Source organism: Mauremys mutica, chromosome 2 (genome assembly GCF_020497125.1).
Source record: "Mauremys mutica isolate MM-2020 ecotype Southern chromosome 2, ASM2049712v1, whole genome shotgun sequence".
NCBI lineage: Eukaryota > Metazoa > Chordata > Testudines > Geoemydidae > Mauremys > Mauremys mutica.
Window position 1 is genome coordinate 185,664,812 of NC_059073.1, and position 18,677 is coordinate 185,683,488.

At 41.1% G+C, this 18,677-nt stretch overlaps 1 protein-coding gene across 13 annotated transcripts in view; it reads right to left on the reverse strand.

The window, feature by feature from the left end:
* The window catches only part of FHOD3 (formin homology 2 domain containing 3), a 650,322-nt gene that overhangs the window by 135,742 nt on the left and 495,903 nt on the right, over window positions 1–18,677 (reverse strand). For 10 of the 13 annotated variants that reach the window (XM_045007832.1, XM_045007828.1, XM_045007827.1 and 7 more), the window contains 2 exons: window positions 17,353–17,454; window positions 11,242–11,367 (listed from right to left, as the gene is read on the reverse strand). The exons of 1 other annotated variant lie outside the window; for it this stretch is intronic. In XM_045007832.1, the coding sequence (XP_044863767.1) occupies window positions 11,242–11,367; window positions 17,353–17,454 (228 nt within the window). Of the gene's footprint in view, window positions 1–11,241; window positions 11,368–14,325; window positions 14,713–17,352; window positions 17,455–18,677 lie in introns of all 13 variants that reach the window. 2 more of the 13 variants (XM_045007840.1, XM_045007830.1) reach the window with 2 other exon arrangements.

The following is an 18,677-nucleotide window of genomic DNA, read 5'->3' on the forward strand; positions in this document are numbered from 1 at the left end:
TGTAAGTTACCCCGTTATATTGTATGAGTGCTGCAGCCAGTCACCCTTGAATTATACTGCAGATCAACACCAGCAAACTCCCATTCTCAGACTTTCCCCAGAAATGTACATGTACACTGTCTAGCCTTCTCTTGGACCATACAAGCTCTTATAAAGTCTGTCATTTTATTAATAGAAAATTATAGACACAAATTCTGTTATTCCAAATGGAATTTCTCAAATACTTCAATCGAAACACACTGGTTTAGCTAAAACAATAAAACAAATTTATTAACTATAAAAGGATAGATTTTAAGTGAATATAAGTAATGACGCATAAAAGTCAGAATTGGTTACAAAAGAGATAAAAGCAAAATGCAACTAATGCCTATCTTAACAAAATGGAGTGAATTCAAAGCAAAGGTCTCTCTCACAATGTTTCAGCCACGTTAACTAGCTGAATTTCCTTCAGTCCGAATCTCTCACACAGTACAATGCTGCTTCCTTTGTTCTTCAGACGTTGTGGATGCCATAGGCAGAGAGAAAGGGGGAGGGCATAATTTGGGGGCATCTGCTCTCCCTTCTTATAGTTCTTTCTCTTCTTTGAAAAGCATCTCCAGCTGAGGTTCAGGAGACAGAAAGTCTGTATGGATGGCAACCCCAGCTGTTTCTTTGTCAAGATGTAGATTTTTTTACCCACACCCTCTTTCCTGCCAAAGACTCGCCACTTACTCAGGTGATGGTCCATGATTTTATTGACACTTGGCTGAGGCATCAGCTTGCCTTTTATCTCTGGGGAACTGGTTTGTGGCCGCTCCCCGGACATAGAACATGTCTTAGTGATACCATAAAGAGGAATCTTATAACTTTACATACAATGTTGCCACATATATATCACCAGGACAATAATGATCAACAAATTAAGAGTTTTCAAATAATACATCACAAGGCATACTTTATATAACATTGATCACATTCTTGTGAAAGGAGTGAACACTGGGGTACAGACCATCACACAGAGACCTCTTTGATATTTTTAATGAAATAAATACTATTGGGAATTGTGTGATTATGGGAGACTTTAATTTCCCAGATATAGATTGGAGGACAAGTGCTACTAATAATGGTAGGGCCCAGATATTCCTGGAGGTGATAGCTGACGGATTTTTCACCAAATAGTCACTGAACCAACAAGAGGTAATGGCATTTTAAATTTAATATTGGTAAGTAGCGAGAACCTCACAGAAGAACTGGTTGTAGAGGACAGCCTTGGTTTGAGTGATCATGATTTAACTCAGTTTAAACTAAATGGAAGGATAAATAAAAATATGTCTGCAACTAGGATCCTTGATTTCGAATGGGCAAACTTTAAAAAACACAAGGAAATTAGATAGGGAAGTGGACTGCACTGAAGAATTCAAGAATAAGAATGTGGCGGAGACTTGGAATTACTTTCCATCAAAGTTCCAGAAGCTATCTGAAGCCTGCATCCCAAGCAAAGGCACAAAATTTGTAAAGAAGGGGTGCAGACCAAATTGGATGAGCAAGCACCTCAAACAAATTATTAACAGAAAGCAGAAAGCCTAAAAGGAACGGAAGATGGAAGGAATCAGCAAGTGTATGGAAAAAGTGAGAACTGCTAAAAGCCAAGCAGAGTTGGACCTTGCAAAGGAAATAAAAACCAATAGTAAAAAGTTCTATAGCCATATAAAAAGAAAACAAACAAAGAAGAAGTGGGACCATTAAGCACAGAGGATGGAGTTGAGATTAAAGATAACCTAGGCATGGCCTAACACCTAAATGAATATTTTCCTTCAGTTTTTAATAAGGGTAATGAGGACCTTAGGGATAGTGGCAGGGTGGCTAACGAAACACAGATATGGAAGTAAAAATTACAACATCCAATGTATAAGTCATATTCAAACAGCTTACTGGGACCAAATTGGGGGACCAAGCTAATCTGCATCCAAGAATATTAAAGTAACTGACACATGAAATTGCAAGCCCAATAGCAAGGATTTTTAATAAGTGAAGTGAAGTGGCGTGGGTTGCATGGACATTCCGGCCACTGCTTCCTGCAGCTCCCATTGGCTGGGAACGGTGAACTCCGGCCACTGGGAGCTGCAGGTGGCCCGGCAAATGTAAATAATCTGTCTGGTGGCCCGCCATCGGATTACCCTGACGGGCTGCATGAGGCCCATGGGCCACAGGTTGCCCATCACTGTGTTACTACCACCATACAAGGCCCTGGTGAGACCTCATCTGGAATACTGTGTGCAGTTCTGGTCTCCCATGTTTAAGAAAGATTAATTCAAACTGGAACAGGTGCAGAGAGATCACCTAGGATCATCAGAGGAATGGAAAACTTACCTTACGAGAGGAGACTCAAGGAGCCTGGCTTGTTTAGCCTAATCAAACGAAGGCTGAGGGGAGATACGATTTTCTTCTCTATAAATACATCAGAGTGATAAATACCAGGGCTGGAGAGGAGTTATTTAAGTGCCAATGTTGACACAAGAACAAATGGATATAAACTGGTCATCAACTAGTTTATGCTTGATATTAGACAAAGGTTTCTGATCATTACAGGAGTGAAGTTCTGGAACAACTTCCAGGAGAGCAGAGGGGGCAAAGAAAACCAAGTTGTTTCAAGACTGATCTTGAAAAGTTTATGGAGGGAATGGTATGATGAGACTGCCTACTATGGCATGTGGCCCATCTGCGACTGCTAGTAGCAAAAATCCCCAATGGCTAGAGATGGGGCACTAGACTGGGAGGGCTCTGAGTTACTACAGAGAGTTCTTTCCCAGGTATCTGGCTGGTAGGTCTTGCCCACATGCTCAGGGTTCAACTGATCACCATAGTTGGGGTCAGGAAGGAATTTTCCCCCAGGTCAGATAGGTAGAGACCCTGAGGGTTTTTCACCTTCCTGTGCAGCATGAGGCACAGAGCACTTACTGGTTTAAAGTAGAGTAAAATGGTGGAGTCTCTGTAACTCAAAGTCTTTAAATCACAATTTGAGGAATTCAGTAACTCAGCCAGAAGTTATAGGTCTATTACAGGTGTGGATGGGTGAGGTTCTGTGGCTTATAATGTGCAGGAGGGTCAGACTACATGATCATAATGTTCCCTTTTGCTGTTAAAGTCTATGACTCTATAATATTGGTGCAGAACATCCAACTACCAGGGGCAGAAGTATCCAAAGCTGGGACTACTATTTTGCGGGGGGACAAGAGGGAGGTATAAAAACGGGTCCAGGCCAGAACCTCCTGTCCCCCAGAACCGTGCAAGGGAGACCCTCCCACACATTCGGGAGGCAATAGAACCTTCATGGTGCCTCCCCTCTCACGTGCCATGTGGGCTGCAGAGAGGAGCCATCAGACACTCCAGCTGGTAGGGGCAGAGGCAGCCAAAGCAGGGACCTTCGGTCCTTTGGACATTCAGAGAACTTTCTACAGTTTTGACTAGGCTTACTCTAATCTGTGCTCATTGGCTGCTTCCTCAAACCTTCCCGCCCACCTCCCTCACAGTATCTTAATTTCAGCTTCAGTCTACACCCGCCCCATTCCCCTCATCCCTTTTTCTTTCTCTTTAGTCTGTCCACCCCAAACCAACCTCTTCTCCCAAATAAACAAACAAACTGTGGAATAACATGCTGTTTGCTCCCATCACACTGTTCATTCTGCTTGTGTGTTCTACCCCTTCCCCAACCCTATTCCTGTCTTGTCTATTTAGAGTGCGAGCTCTTTGGGGAAGGGGCGATCTATTACTCTGTGTTTGTACAGTGCCTAGCACCCTGGAGCCTCTCTCTTGGTTGGCCCTAAGGTGCTATAGCAATAAGCTTAAAAAAAGAATTTAGTTCCTGCCACAGTAATCCTATTTTACTGGATATTTCACTGACTATAACCATAAGCGCCAACAAAAGTATCCGACCACTGAGATATACAAGCAGCTGAGAAAGCTTATTTGACAGTGATGGGTTTCATACCACAACTTCACTATGATTCAGAACAGGGAGGGAAACTTTAAGGTAGCAGAGAGCGACACAAGCCATTAAAACCCTTTGGCAAGCCATATAGAAAAAATATTCAGACTGAGCTGGGTCACAGAGGGGTGCAGTCTTTTAGTAAAGCTGCTGCTGCCATGTACTGCTCCGCCTGGCTCCGCCTCCCCATCAACACTTATTCTGACTCTGCCCCATGCTACCTAGCTCCAGTTAGTGCCTTCCCATTAGCTGATTGTGGGGGAACACAAAGCCATTCTGGTTCTAGCCAGACCCTCCACCAGAGGTGGGGGGAGGGCACACCTCTGTCAATGGGGAAGAAGTAACCAGAGTGGTGTGGCGTGGGATAGAGCTGGAGCCTATGCCAATGGGCGGCCAGGCGCATGGGTTCCCCATGTGGCAGAGTCTGTGTCCATGGCAGGGACCGGCAGCAGCACGACCCATGTGCCAGATCACAATGACACTCAGATTTGGTCCAGCTGCCCCTCTGTTATGCCAGCAGGGAGGGGGCTCAGGAAGGATCTATTGGCACTGGTTACTGTCCCTGCATTGGTAGAGGTGTGCCCTGACCTTCCCATGCTGGGTGACGAGGGATTGGCCACAATCAGTTTGGCGGTGGGAACTGGGAACCAATGACAGCAGCAAGAGCCAGGAGATGTGGGACAGAGCCCCCTCCCCTACATGACTGACAGAGAGGTGGTTGGGCCATTGAGTGGCGTTGCGACCCAGCAGGGCTCCTGCTTCTAGTCTCTGCAAGCAACCTCACTACAAGCAGTGTGCATGGTGCTCAGAATTGGGTGGGCCTGGGTGCTAACAGCCCACTCAGGCACACCTGTGGCTGTGCCCCTACTCAAACCCCACCCCCCACCCCCAATAATATTTTCACTGGCCACCTATGGGTGGGTCAATAAAATGATCTAGTGGGCTGGATGCAGCCCCCGGGACGCCAGTTAACCATCCTTGATTTTTAGAACAAAGGCATGACTTTCCCCCTATTATACACCCATTTGTCTCCACCTTCAGACTCCAGTGGTGAGATCACAAGTAAAACAGTGTGGGTGCCTCAACACAACAATTAAACACCTGTGGCTGGCCTGGGTCAGCTGAATGAGGCTTGGGCTACAGAGTTGTAAAACTGTGGTGTAGACATTCAGGCTTGGGATGGAGCCTGAGCTCTGGGGCTCTATGGGGGGTGGGGGAGGGTGAGAGAGGAGGGAGTGTCGCAAAGCCCAGACCCCAGCCTGAGTCCGAAGAGCTGCACTGCAATATTACAGCTCTGCAGCCAGAGCCCTGTGAGCCCGAGTCAGCTGACCCTGTTTAATTGCTGTGCAGACATACCCAGGAGGGCCCTGTTAGACTGAGTTGCTCATTTTCAGGAAAATCCTATAAGGCCTGAGCTCAGCTAAAGAAAATAGAAATATGGGGGAACAAACATCTTCTCTTCACAATAAAACAGTGGAGTTAGAGGTACCGAGAGAACAGCGTATATTGTTACTCTCTGGCAGTTACGCTGTATTGCCCTGCTTTGGGTGAACTGGTGGGCTTATGAAATTGAGATTGATGTAGTTTTCTGGTTTTGAGGGAGAGGGAGGTGGTTTGTTGGTGGAGGAAGAAATGAAGGGTGGGAGCACTACTCTAGTCTAAAATGGGAAGTCTAGAGCGTCTCTCTTCTGCATTGGGAATTACACTCACAAACTGGAGCAGTAAAAGAGCCAATATCCCTTTCCTTTCAGTCACATGGTGAACATAGAGTGCACTGCGGTTAGACTTCCTTCACCAGGACCCCCCATAGCTGCAATATGCACTTCACAAACATGGCTATCCACAGGGGGTACAGAGAAATGAGATGGCGGAACAGTCTTTCAAGCAAGAGCTGGCAAGATCTGCAGCTGAATTTACAAACCGACAAATTCAAATAGCTTTCCTTTCCACTGTGCAATCACAGATACACTCAAAAAAGAACTAAACACAAATAGTGTTACTATTGCTCTGATTTACACAAATGTTTTTGTTCAGTACTGATCTAAGGCAAATAATGGTTTTAAAAAACAGAAATGTCAATTACTCTTCTTTCAAACTCAAGCTGTAGCTCTTGTTTTCATAGGCAAAATGCAGCCAAAGTTTTGAAAGGTCCATCAACTGAATCAAACTCAGACTGAATCATGCTAGATGGCACTGAGATAAATGCTTCTCTCCTTATTTCTTGTTCTTTAAGGTCAGATAAACTGTATCAGAAATCAATTATGAAGTGTCTATTGGATAATTCTCCCCTAAACGATATAAAAAATAAGGATATAGAGGAGACCATTTATGCAGTCCTTTGATAACTCTGAAACCATAAGCTGAAAGCAGAAAACTCACCTTGGAGTTAACTGTTAATAGCATCTGCTTCTTATCAAGTTTCTTTTATTTTCAAATTTTTACCATCAGGAGAGAGGAAGCAGTATCTACATAATCTCACACAAATACCTCAGATGGAGGTCACTAAAAAGTTCTATGGTACTTCGAACTAACTGGTTGGTGATTAGGGTAACATACATTACAGCTCACTGTTCAATGAGCAAAATTCCATCCTTAGATCCCTCTATGCGCATCTTTGCAAGTCATGTATTTCACGATTCCATAAGAAAAACATTATTCTGTCCTGTTTAGAGTAGACCTGTTACTGGAGTAACATGGTGTGTACACCTGGAATAGCAGAGCACCCAGAAATCATGTGTTTGACTTAAGTTGAATACCAAACCCTGAAAATCTGTGTATGCTATATCACAACAAACTGGGGGGTTAAAATATTTCAAGAAATAACTGCACATAAAGTGGTGCATTCAACAGGCAAAAGGAAGTTGTTGGATACATGCATTTTTCACAACTCTAACCTGAGGTTCACATACAAAATCCATAAATCCAGGATAATCACATTGATCTGTAACACTCGCTCAAAGACTTTTATGGCTTCATCCTGCAAGGTCCTGGGCACTCTGGCTGCAAACCAGCCAAGCACTTAAGTACATGCTTAAAGCTAATCTTGAGTGCTTTGCTGGATGAAGGCCAGGGTGCTCAGGACCTTGCAGGGAAAATCCCCATAAACATAAGTTATTCTTTCTGTGCAAATCAGTTATTCTTTGACAATTTCTTCCTTGCTATATTTCCCACTCTTGCTTTTCAGATTCCTTCTGACTCTCTCTTTAGCTTTTATTTTGGGACATTGTTTGCTTCTTTGTAGTCCTTTAAGTTCAACATTTTGATTATTCTTGTTTTTAATTTTGTGCAGCTCCCACATACATGGCAGTGGGTGTTATACACTATACAGGTCCACACTGGAATCTTTAGTCATACGAATAATCCTTACTCATGCTCATAAAAATTCACAGGCTCGGGTCCCCCCAAAGCTATGAGTGCATTATTCAGAAACTGGTTTTATTAGTAGTATTAGTAGTAGATACATAAATATATATTCCTCTTCTTTGTGATATTTAATATTTCATTTAATAATTAATACAAATTTAACAGTAGCTATTAACATAAGTTTAAAATATTTTCTCTTATTGTTTCAGAACACCAGAGGCCAGGCAACTCAACAAAACGGAAACTGCTTACAAAACACAGGAAGAGGCTACTGTATTTTGTGATGATTAATTTGTCCATCAATGTAATTTCTAGTAATGAAATAGCTAGAACTAAAGCTCATACACAATACAAGAAACAAAGACTTAGGTTTGGACCCAGATATTTGGTGAGCTATTGGCTGAACAATGACCAAAGGTTTCAACAGTTTTGCAAATAAGCTGGTACGGTCAGGTAGGCTGTACCATTAAGACATTGATTGCTGTTACACCATACCGGAAAGACACATTCAGTATTCACTGAAAACCACAGAGCTCGCTCTCCCCAGAACCGCAGCAGTGAAAGGACCCCAACACGAGACGCAGCTGTGTGGAAAGGCTGGGGGTGGGGGTGGGGCTGGGGATGGTGATGCTGCACCAGAGGAGCTGCTGGCATGGGGCTGCCTGGCGGCCCCATGTTCTCCTTCTTTTACCACTGCGGTTCCTGGGAGAGTGATGTGGTGTGGTGGATATTGACTTCTATCCGTGGATATCTGCATCCACGGGTATAAATTTGTATCTGTGCAGGGCTCTACAAGTGACTCCCCCCGAGGCTCAAGTGCCCCTGCTGGCCCATGTGGGGAGAAGAAGGGGTGGGGCCAGAGCTGGAAAGCTAGAGCCCCTCCTCTTCCAGCCATGCTGCCTGGGACTCTGCCTGGTGCAGTGCAGCGGCTGCCTGGGAGAGCCAGGCACTCTCCTAGGCAGCTGCTGCGCTGCACTGGGCAGCATACAGGAGTGGCTCCAGGGCCTGGCTTCCAGGAAGAGCAGACAAATGACAGGGAGAGACAGTGCAGCAGGAGGACAGAGCCCCCCACCCAGGTAATGGGGGATGGGGAGAGCGCAGGAGCCCTGGGCTAGGGGCGGGAAGGAGTCACGTGCAAGGTCAGAGGAGGGTCACGTGGGGAGGTCACATGCTCCTTTAGCTGGTGGCCCCTTTGTGTCTCTCTCATGAGTCACCATACCGGTAAGAGTTAAAATCTATTTGAACCACTGGGTTTCACATTTGCAGATCTGTGCAGCTCTTCCACAGCCAGATCCCCAAAAGAAATGAATGTTTCATGAAGGGTAACAATTAGTATTTTGTGCCTAGAGATAAGAGAGATTTTTGTTGCATAATTTTCTTCAAAGGGGATGAATTTTGACCTGTGTAATCATGTCTCAAAATGAAGGGTTGAATCCTGCTTTTATTGCTGAAATTATAATATACACATGCCATATGTAGAAGAGACATCCATGTGATGAACTGCAGAGCCAGGAGATAAAATGAGTTCATCACATACTCTGAACCACTTGCATGCTGCCCAAGGTTTACTTCTATCATTTCAAACTCATGAGCATCTTCAAAGGGTCACTGTATTTTTGGATATCCTGACACAGAACTTTCTTTTTCCTCCCAACCCAATTTACTCTCACCACAAGCAATATTCAGGCCAGCATTAGAGACAGGTTAATGTCTGATAAGGCTAGAAATAGATGTATGCCATTGGAAAGAGGCGATAACTCCATGTCCCAGTGGGACAGGGCTTGATTCTACTGCTGGAAGGTCCAGAGGTATATTTTAAGTCATAACATTTATGCATGGATGTGTTATTTTAAGTTATTAGTTTTTTCATTTAAAAAAATGTAGTTACATATTTTTCTGCTGTCATGAGCTCTGTACTGCTGGACTCAAAAGGAGCCTAATTTTACAGACCTACATATAATATATATGGACACAAATACACACATAATTACAGGACAGAAATGAAAGGATGTTCCCTTTGTGAAATGTTTGCATTCCACTCCTGTTTAGCAGTAATTTACTGCTCTACACTGAACTCATAAAAAAGCTGCTTTTAAATCTTTTAAGTAGTCTATGCTAGTGCCTATGGTTCAACTCGATCTACTAAAACCAAGCTAAAGGCATTACTCCACATCTGCAACAGGAAAAGGTCAAGTTTAGGATCAGACTGAGCTAGCACATGTAATCTAAGCACAAGTACACTGGGACCACTCTTCCTCCTCAAGACAAGGCCTCCGAGGGTCACTTTTACATTGAACCCTAATTCCAAATTTGACCTAGCTTCAGATGAATACAGAAATTTTTCACAGCCCTAATTTCAATGTCTAATACATATGCATTCCTCATTAAATCTGTTCAACAAGCAACTGGAGAACAAAAACAATTGTTCTTACACAAGATTATTAATCAAAAACCTCAAAAGAACCGGAATACTTGTAACTTTGGCTGATTTGAATCTCTGTTTCTAAGAGATAAAAGAGTGACAGTGATTGTTTGGAGTCTTTTGTTCTGGTTTCACATGACAATGATTTGACCCAGACTGCAAAAGATAAATCCAGCCAAGTTCCTATAGGAAGATGAGCAAATGAAAAATTGTGCCTTTCACCATGGATATATTTAATGTAATTACTCACTTGAAAGCAGGATTAAATCAATACCTTGTGGTTGGAAACACTTATACACTGTGGAACCACTTACACCAAAGGGTGGAAAGATTCAGTGAAATAAGCAATTAAAAATATAACAGAGGGAACACCAAGGAAAATTAAAGAGGAAATAATTAAACTCAAAAGATGACTTGGAAATGTAAATTCAGTGGCAAATACACAAAAGACCCCGGGGAAAATACTTTGATATGTTAAAATACAGGTACAGTGGCTAGTAAAAAGCTTGAACAAATTCACAGAAGGAGCAAGAGTCTGCACTAACCAAAACAGAGGCTAATGGCCAAGTTTAGAGTTGAGGTTTAGGGTAAACTAGGCCCCAGTAAGCTGCTAACTTGCAGAAGACTTTTGAAGAATTAAAGGCCAATTTGGCAACATGTGAATCTGAGCCCATCAAGCCCTGTTGGAAATTATTTAAGGTTAACCAGTCTTGACAGCCGCATAATTAAAATCTTCTACCTCTCCCTCTTTAACCCAGCATGATATCCTTTGGAGTTGTCCTTATTTTCAAGCAGTAACAGTCCGTTAATTTCTGGTGGTCTAAACCTCTTGCCAAGTGGAATTTCTTGCACGTATCCATAACATTCTCTCTTTCTATATTTTTTCTACATATCTTAGTGGACCATAATTCATCGTGGTATTTTGATAGCTCATAGACTGATTTTTTTAAAAGTTAGTTGGTAGGTTAGTATGTGTCTCCCTGATATATTATGGAAAACATTTTGCTTGTGATTTAAAAGCAATAAGATAAATGATGCATTTTCAAGAAAATGAAGGAAATCAAAATTATACCATAGGAAATTTGGACATCTTAGACTTTGACGACGTTACTCTGAATTTGCCTCAGTGTAAATGAAACTAGGATCATGTAAAATCTTTCAAAAATTGGGAGAAATAAAATTTATTGTAAAAAGCCTTCAAGTACTTAACTCTGTTGTAACAATTCTAGATGGAAGCAGCAGCGATGGGATGGAAATAGATCTGGCCATTAAAAATAACACAACAAACAATCCACTTAGAAAGAGTGAGGGAGGAAATTTTTCTTGCTTTTGGTAAATTCTAGCTATAAATGTTAAAACAGATCCGACTAGGACAAATGTTTAAAATTCAGACACAATGACATACACAGTCACAACCATTATTTCCTCTACCCTCTATATGCAGGGATAGTAATTATATCTGCATTTTGAAATTAAGACCTTTCTTACAAACCTTTCAGATTTGGTCTCCTGAGGTGGTGACAGAGTTGTCCCATAACGAGAAATGGGTGTGGTAGGTGCACTGAGTCCAGAATAAGGTCTTGTAGAGGAATAAGAGTTGTTGCCATAGCTACTGTTTCTGAAGTTACCAGAAGAATAGGAGGCAGGCGGAGAAAGGGAGAGACAAAGAGAAAGGAAGAAAATAATCAGCAAGCAGACATGTGGCAGCAAACCCTCTTTACTCCTAAGGGGGATCAAAGGATGTTGTACCCCAGAACTCCATGAATTTCCAGCCACATCCCCACCTTTGAAAAAAAGTAGCATGTCATCTCATTTTAATATAACCCATAACAAAGACACATTTAATATTGTATGTTTTAAACTACTGGTATGGAGATTAAAAGAAGGATTATAATGTTCCTTTAAAGTGACAGCTGTTCACTGGAATACCTAACTGACTGCTCACTTACTCAGAAATTTATTAGCTGGTTTGGGAGCTGATAATCAACCACCAGGAAAGAAATCGAAAAGATCAATGTCAGCAGTATTCATTCCAAGTGAAATAAAGGAAAACACCAGTATTCCCCAGGCATTGTCAGAACATGGACTCAAATGATTGGCTAATGTTTCTGCTGTAAATGAAAAGCATCCAAATTCTTTTCAATTAAAACATGAAGTATTTTCTTTCCCCACCCCTTCTTCCCCAACCTAAGTCATAGCTTATGTGCCATTTCTTATGATGTCTGTAAAAAATCATAGCCCCGGTTAAAAAAGACGTGTCTCTGGAAGCACAGCTTTAGGAATTTCTACCATCCATTCACTCCATTAAAAAAAATGTTTGACTTCAATGTTAGCTTGTTGATCAAAGAGAAATTGTTTCCAGGGCTCTTGGAATGGTCACCTCCCCAGAGCCCTTAGTATCAATGTTTTCATCCTGGCTTTTCTACTGAGCAGAAAAGGCAGCTGCACAGCTTTCATGTGTCTTTTAACCGCTCCACCATCATATGTAACTGACATGTCATGGGTGCTGGCTTTGGAAAAGTTTTAACCTTTCTTTCTACTTTTTGGAAGAGATGCACCTTTTCCATTGGGACTGTATGCCAGATGGTGGTTAAATTATTCCAGGAAGCCAACCCACCCAAATGACAAAATTTCAAGAAAGAAAAGCATAATGTCGTTTTCTTCTTAACAGCTCATTAGATTAAATATATTCCATTTATTTTATCACTCCTCTTCCCCCTCAAAATGCTAGTATTGCATAATTTCACTTCATTCAGGCATGTTACTTGAAAACCTAGGTGTCTTTTTCAGCTCAGATTAACTCTTATCATTTTGCTTATGGAAAACTGCTTTATACAAATGTCCAAACTTCATTCTTTGGGTTACAACCTGAAGTACTGATTGCCATGGGCTAGACGGATACAGTTAGAGTAAACTTAAGCTAGGAATCTTATGGGAGGGACCTTGCTATGAACAGAATGTATCACATTTCCTCTCCATATCCCCATATCCATACCCATCGTGCATGTCTTAAAGCACTCCCAAACACCTATTTGTAAGGCTTTGTGTACTACTCCAAATGGAGCAGGAATCCAAGGGAAAGAATTGAAATTCACCTTTCTAGGCAGGGAAAAGAAGAGAGCAGTTTGGGAATTCAACCTCTGTGTCAGCATCTTGGCAGGAGAATAGAATGGGAAATGAAAATAGTACTCTGAGGGGTTATGTGTCTGTATGGCATAGGGCCTCTTTGGTCACATAGGCCTAAAGTTGCCACTGGTCTTCACTCTGATACAGATTAAATTGGTGGCCATGAGCAAGTAACCACTTCTCTGCCTCGGTTTCTACATCTAAGATATTGTGATAACACTACTTGCATCTCTCCCCTGGGATGTTGGGAAGCTTAAATGATCCTGGTGAAAGGGAAGGGAAAATCCTTTGAAAAAGGAAAGTGCTCTTAATATTCCAAGTGTTGAGTGGTGGAATAGTATAACTCAGTTCCTTTTAGAGTGCTTGGGGGCTACAAAGCACACTAACTAATGGAGAGACTTTGGCATCTGTTGTCTGTCAGAAGCAAATGATGTCAGCTTGGATATGAAAGTGAAGATCATCCACTCCCTATCCCACTACAAAGATAAAAATCTGCATAACTTTCAGTAAGCCTCATATAATAAAGAGACGTAAGTAGGGGATAAGAATATGTAGTAATTTATCAGACTTAATGATTTTGCATAACAAAATAATCCAAATAAACCTAAATATTTTATTTGCTAAGACTTTTACTATATGCAAAATATTTACCAATTGCTTATTGAAAACATGTGCATTGAGGATTTACTACTATTCTCAGTAAGGGCAGTATAACCTCTAATCAGCTGTTAAACCTCAAAGAGTTGCAAATAATCAATTTTATAAACCTATAATACTGTAAGTGGCTTATTAAATCTCATTCCAGTGTGTAGCTGGAAGTTTTAAATTAAAGTATGGCTGTTTCCCTATTTTCACTCGTATGATAGCGTTTTAGGATTAAACCTATTATACACCTCTTGTGACAAAGACAATTTGAAACTGCAGAAAGAAAAGTTATGGCTGTGTCTTTACTTAAGCATTGCAATGCAAGAGCATTGGAGGTGAAATCCTGGCCCCACCAAAATCAATGGGAGTTTTATCATTGATTTCAGCGGAACCAGGATTTTGCCCTAAAATTTCTAGGGCCTGATGTTGATCTCACACAAGTTTTACATCAGTATAATGCCAATGATTTCCTTGAAATTACTTCTGAAAATTATACCACACAAATGAAAGCAAAACTGATGCCCACAAGCCTTGTCCCCAAAAGATGCTTTTATCATGTTTTTTTTTTTTTACTGTCACTTAGAAGAGGTCAGTTATTCACTATCTTGAAGAGAACCGGATGAAATAAGAGTATCGAAGACCAAGGAGGGAGAATCAATTGTTAAAATATAGACTTACATGACTAAAACTAATACAGTATGTTCTAGAAACAAATGCAACACAGAGAGTATGTAAACAGTACAGTAAAACTCTGGAAGATGTTCTTAATTTGTCTAAAAATTAATGCCAGCTGTATAAAATCTACCTGTTTTCCCTGATAACCTCTGCTTCCTTTTCTGTAACAGTTGCTGGAGACTCTTCAAAGTCATAGGAGAAAAGGTGAAAAGGGCTATGTGGTACATAAGGCAATTTCTCTACAGTTGGAGATGCCTTTGGAGTAATAGATGCTGATGAATTTTGGGAGGAGTTAAATGAGACTGATGCAGGAGAGGATGGTGATGAACAAACAGAATAATGGAGTGAGACAGATGAATCAGGCACAGAAGATGAGCTGCTGGACGGACTCTTGGCTTTAGAGCATGAGGGAGGCCTCTCGGCTTGAGAAACTGCACTTGAGACGGCTGAAGAATCAGAACTCTGATTCTCATTCTGCAGCTTTTCATTTGCAACCTGGTTTACGTCTGGGACCTCACTGCAAGGGAGGGTGTGGTGAGGAGGGAAAGAAAGACAAGGCACAGCAGGATAAGGAAAAAGGGGATCAAAGATCACATAGTTAGGGGGGAAAAAGTCCAGCAGAGTGAAACAAAAACAACAACTTCCCAAATGTAGCCAATTGCCATCACTTTAAAAAAGCTAGGAAGCTCAAAGCTTTGTGTCCTAGAGGGATTCTTCTTAGTGTTGGAAAAAAATGAGGAATGTTCAGATTTGGTTTAGAGGAAGGGAAGGGATTGAACCCAGGGAAATTCAGAACCTGGAATCTAGTTTTCATGAGTCTTTTCCACTACAGTTCTCTATACTATCCTCAAGTGGCCAATTAAGCCCAAAAGCAGTCTTACCATACTGGATGATCTGGCCCAAAGAACAGATAATTTATGATGTATGCCCAAATCTAACGACCTGATATCTCAGTACCACCCTGTATTCTGATATGACATGTTTATATAAGTATGTGGAGATCTACTGACACAAAGCACTATCACAGAGCACGTATTATTACATAAAACTCATTTACCAGAGATGAAGCCCAAAATGACCCAAATCAGTATTCTTCTATCAAAACAAAATCCTACAGGGATTTAAAAGCGATGTGCTATCAGTGTGCTTATGTACCTCTTTAAGTACTTCCATGACAGTTCTCTCTATAAAAGAGTGTCATCACAAGGCTTCTACCTCATTTAATTACTACACGGGGGCTGCATGAGGGAATTGCAAGCTGATCAGTTGTGCATAGATGTCTGTGCTCCAAGGGCAGTAGAAAGGGGTCTTTGCATAGGCCCTGCATAGCTTAGTGTTATTGTAATAAATGAGGACCAGAGGCAGGACAGGCAAGGAACCATGGGATCTGCATTTGTGCAGGTCTGTTAGCCTTGACATCCAGAGCCCATAGGCTGAAATAGCAACTACAGGGGCTGGCACTGCAGCCCTGAGCTGGGTCACTAGATTGGTGGGTTGATTTCACCATCCCTATCCCTCTGAACTCCAACTGTATAGCACCTGAGTACTTGGCATTTGTGAAACTGGAGTGGATTTCACTCAGTAAATAACATTCACTACAGTAATTTTGTAATGGATAATCATGAAATTACAGGAGTTTTGCAGAGAGGTTGAAATGATTTGCATAGAGAATTATGAACTGCTAATATCATCCATCTTTTCCACCTCAAATCTGCTGTCATAAATAACAGTGAAGATACCAGCTCGATTGGACTAGAGCAACAATTTGTGTTTTTGAGGCCCAATTTCTCATAACAGCAATCTCCTCAGCAACCTGGAAATGATCATCTACTGTGCCAGATAAGAATCACCTGTCCATAGACCAATATATTCACATAATTCCTGACAATGTGCCCTGGAACCAATTTCCAGAGCATAGGTGACACCCAGTTATTTTATAAAGGCAGTTAAAGGGTGATATTTTGCTTTGGCCACCATTCCAGAGGACATGCTTCCATGCTGATGACGCTCATTCACGATCTGAATATCACTCTAGCTAGATCAAAGTAGATATAATTTTAGAAGTATGAAAGTTACATAAGCACAAAACATTCCGTATATGACTCCTCAATTACACCTCTTTACATAATGTTGTTTTATATTCAACTAATTAAATAACTGAGTTTTTAGCTTTTACTTTTAAGCACTGGATTTGAGGAAATTATCACTTAATTTTAAATTTTCAGAAGGCCATTGGCTAGATTTGCAGACTGGAAGACATTAATAACAACATTACAATATTTTCTTTGGAATTTGCACATTAAACAGTTTCCTTTCCTCCTTCAGCGCTGTAGAAGTCTGTATGAGTGTGGTTAAGTCAAAAAAAATCCAATCTCATTTTGCAGAATTGCAGAGCCAAACATTTAAACTTAAATCAAATGGCTGTCTAGAAGAGAAAGCATATTTTCTTTTTCTGATTTATTTATTAGGATAAAGTTACCATTGGCCAAATCCATATGAACCTCAGAAAACAAATGGAAAATATTACATGTGAACATGTAATATTGATAGCTAGAGTTTGTTTTCATATACACATGCAAATGCATACCTGTGTCCAGCTTTGTCCCTCAATTAAGTATTTTTCCCCTATACAATTTGTTAAAAATTCTAAAAGAACTAGTTGGCAATATTCCAGAAATGGTAATATTTTTATATCAATAAGGATTCATAAAAAGAATTATTATCAAGAAAAAGGCACATTTCTCTCTGTGATGATGGATCATGGAAACACTAACAAAGGATGCTCAGGAAGAGGTGCACAGAGGCCCCAGCTCAGCAAAGTACTTCAGCATGCGATGAATTGCTTTGCTGAAAGGGATGAAATTAGGCACATGTTTAAAATTCCATCATCAGCTCTGCTTGTTAAATCTTCTGAATCAAATGAGTGTAGCTAGTGTGCAATCCACTGGATTTTTATAATTAAATGCATTTCGATATTTTCACAAATACGAACACTTTACTGATTCAAAAGCCTTTTCCTAAGGTACTTTTTAAAATGAAAAGTATGAATGCGTTTACCAGGATAGTTGAGTACTGTAAATCAGTAAGGTGAATTCATGCTACAAATATTGGTGGTGAGGTCAGGAAAGGTGAGGGGAGGGACACTGAAGCCCGGTACCTGGGTTTGACCTGCCTAGTGGCCTCTTCCTCCCCCTCATCCTCAGTATTAGGCTCTGTGACTGGTTTCTCCTCTTCCTCTTCTTCATACTCCTTCTCCTCTCTGAGATCAAACCAAGGAAAGAGGCATGCAGTAGGATAGAAAGAGAGAAGGTGGAAGAGAAAAAGAGATAAGTCGCCCCAAAACACCAAACCCAATCATGTTAGAAATGGAAGGGGGAAAAAAAGACAGTAATAGTTCAGGCACGACATGAGAAACCATCTTACCCACACTAAATCTATCGAAAAATGCGTAAGCATGCTGCAGACCGTTAAATGCACTGTTTCCATTAGCTACATTATATTCTTCTCAAATAATATACCTATGGAAAATTTTTAAAGGATTTCTATTTCAGTTTTTCATTCTTTATAGCAGTTGGTCCAGTTCTCCATCTGACTTACTGAAGAATGCCATTATGTATTGTGACAAAGTTCCTCCTCTACCTTGGTGGGTCCTGAAAGTGAGAACAGGCATTCCCATGGCACTTTTGTAGCCGGCATTGCAAGGTATTTACAGGCCAGATATGCTAAACATTCGTATGCCCCTTCATGCTTTGGCCACCATTCCAGAGGACATGCTTCCATGCTGATGACGCTCATTAAAAAAATAACGCGTTAATTAAATTTGTGACTGAACTCCCTGGGGAAGAATTGTATGTCTCCTGCTCTGTGTCTTACCCACCTTTTTCCATATATTTCATGTTATAGCAGTCTCGGGTGATGACCCAGCATGTTGTTCGTTTTAAGAACACTTTCACTGCAGATTTGACAAAACGCAAAGAAGGTACTAATGTGAGATTTCTAAAGATAGCTACAGCACTCAACCCAAGGTTTAAGAATCTGAAGTGCCTTCCAAAATCTGAGAGGGACAAGGTGCGGATCATGCTTTCAGAAGTCTTAAAAGAGCAATACTCTGATGCAGAAACTACAGAATCTGAACCACCAAAAAAGAAAATCAACTTTTTGCTGGTGGCATCTGACTAAGATGATGAAAATGAACATGCAGGGACATATGAATCTTTAGTGTATCTGGCACATAAATATCTTACAGCATCGACTACAAGAGTGCCATGAGAATGCCTGTTCTCACTTTCAGATGATACTGTAAAAAAGAAGTGGGCAGCATTGTCTCCTGCACATGTAAACAAACTTGTTTGTCTGAGCGATTGGCTGAACCAGAAGTAGGACTGAATGGACTTGTAGGCTCTACAGTTTGACATTGTTTTATATTTGAATGCATGCAGATTTTTTTGTGCATAATTCGACATTTGTAAGTTCAACTTTCAT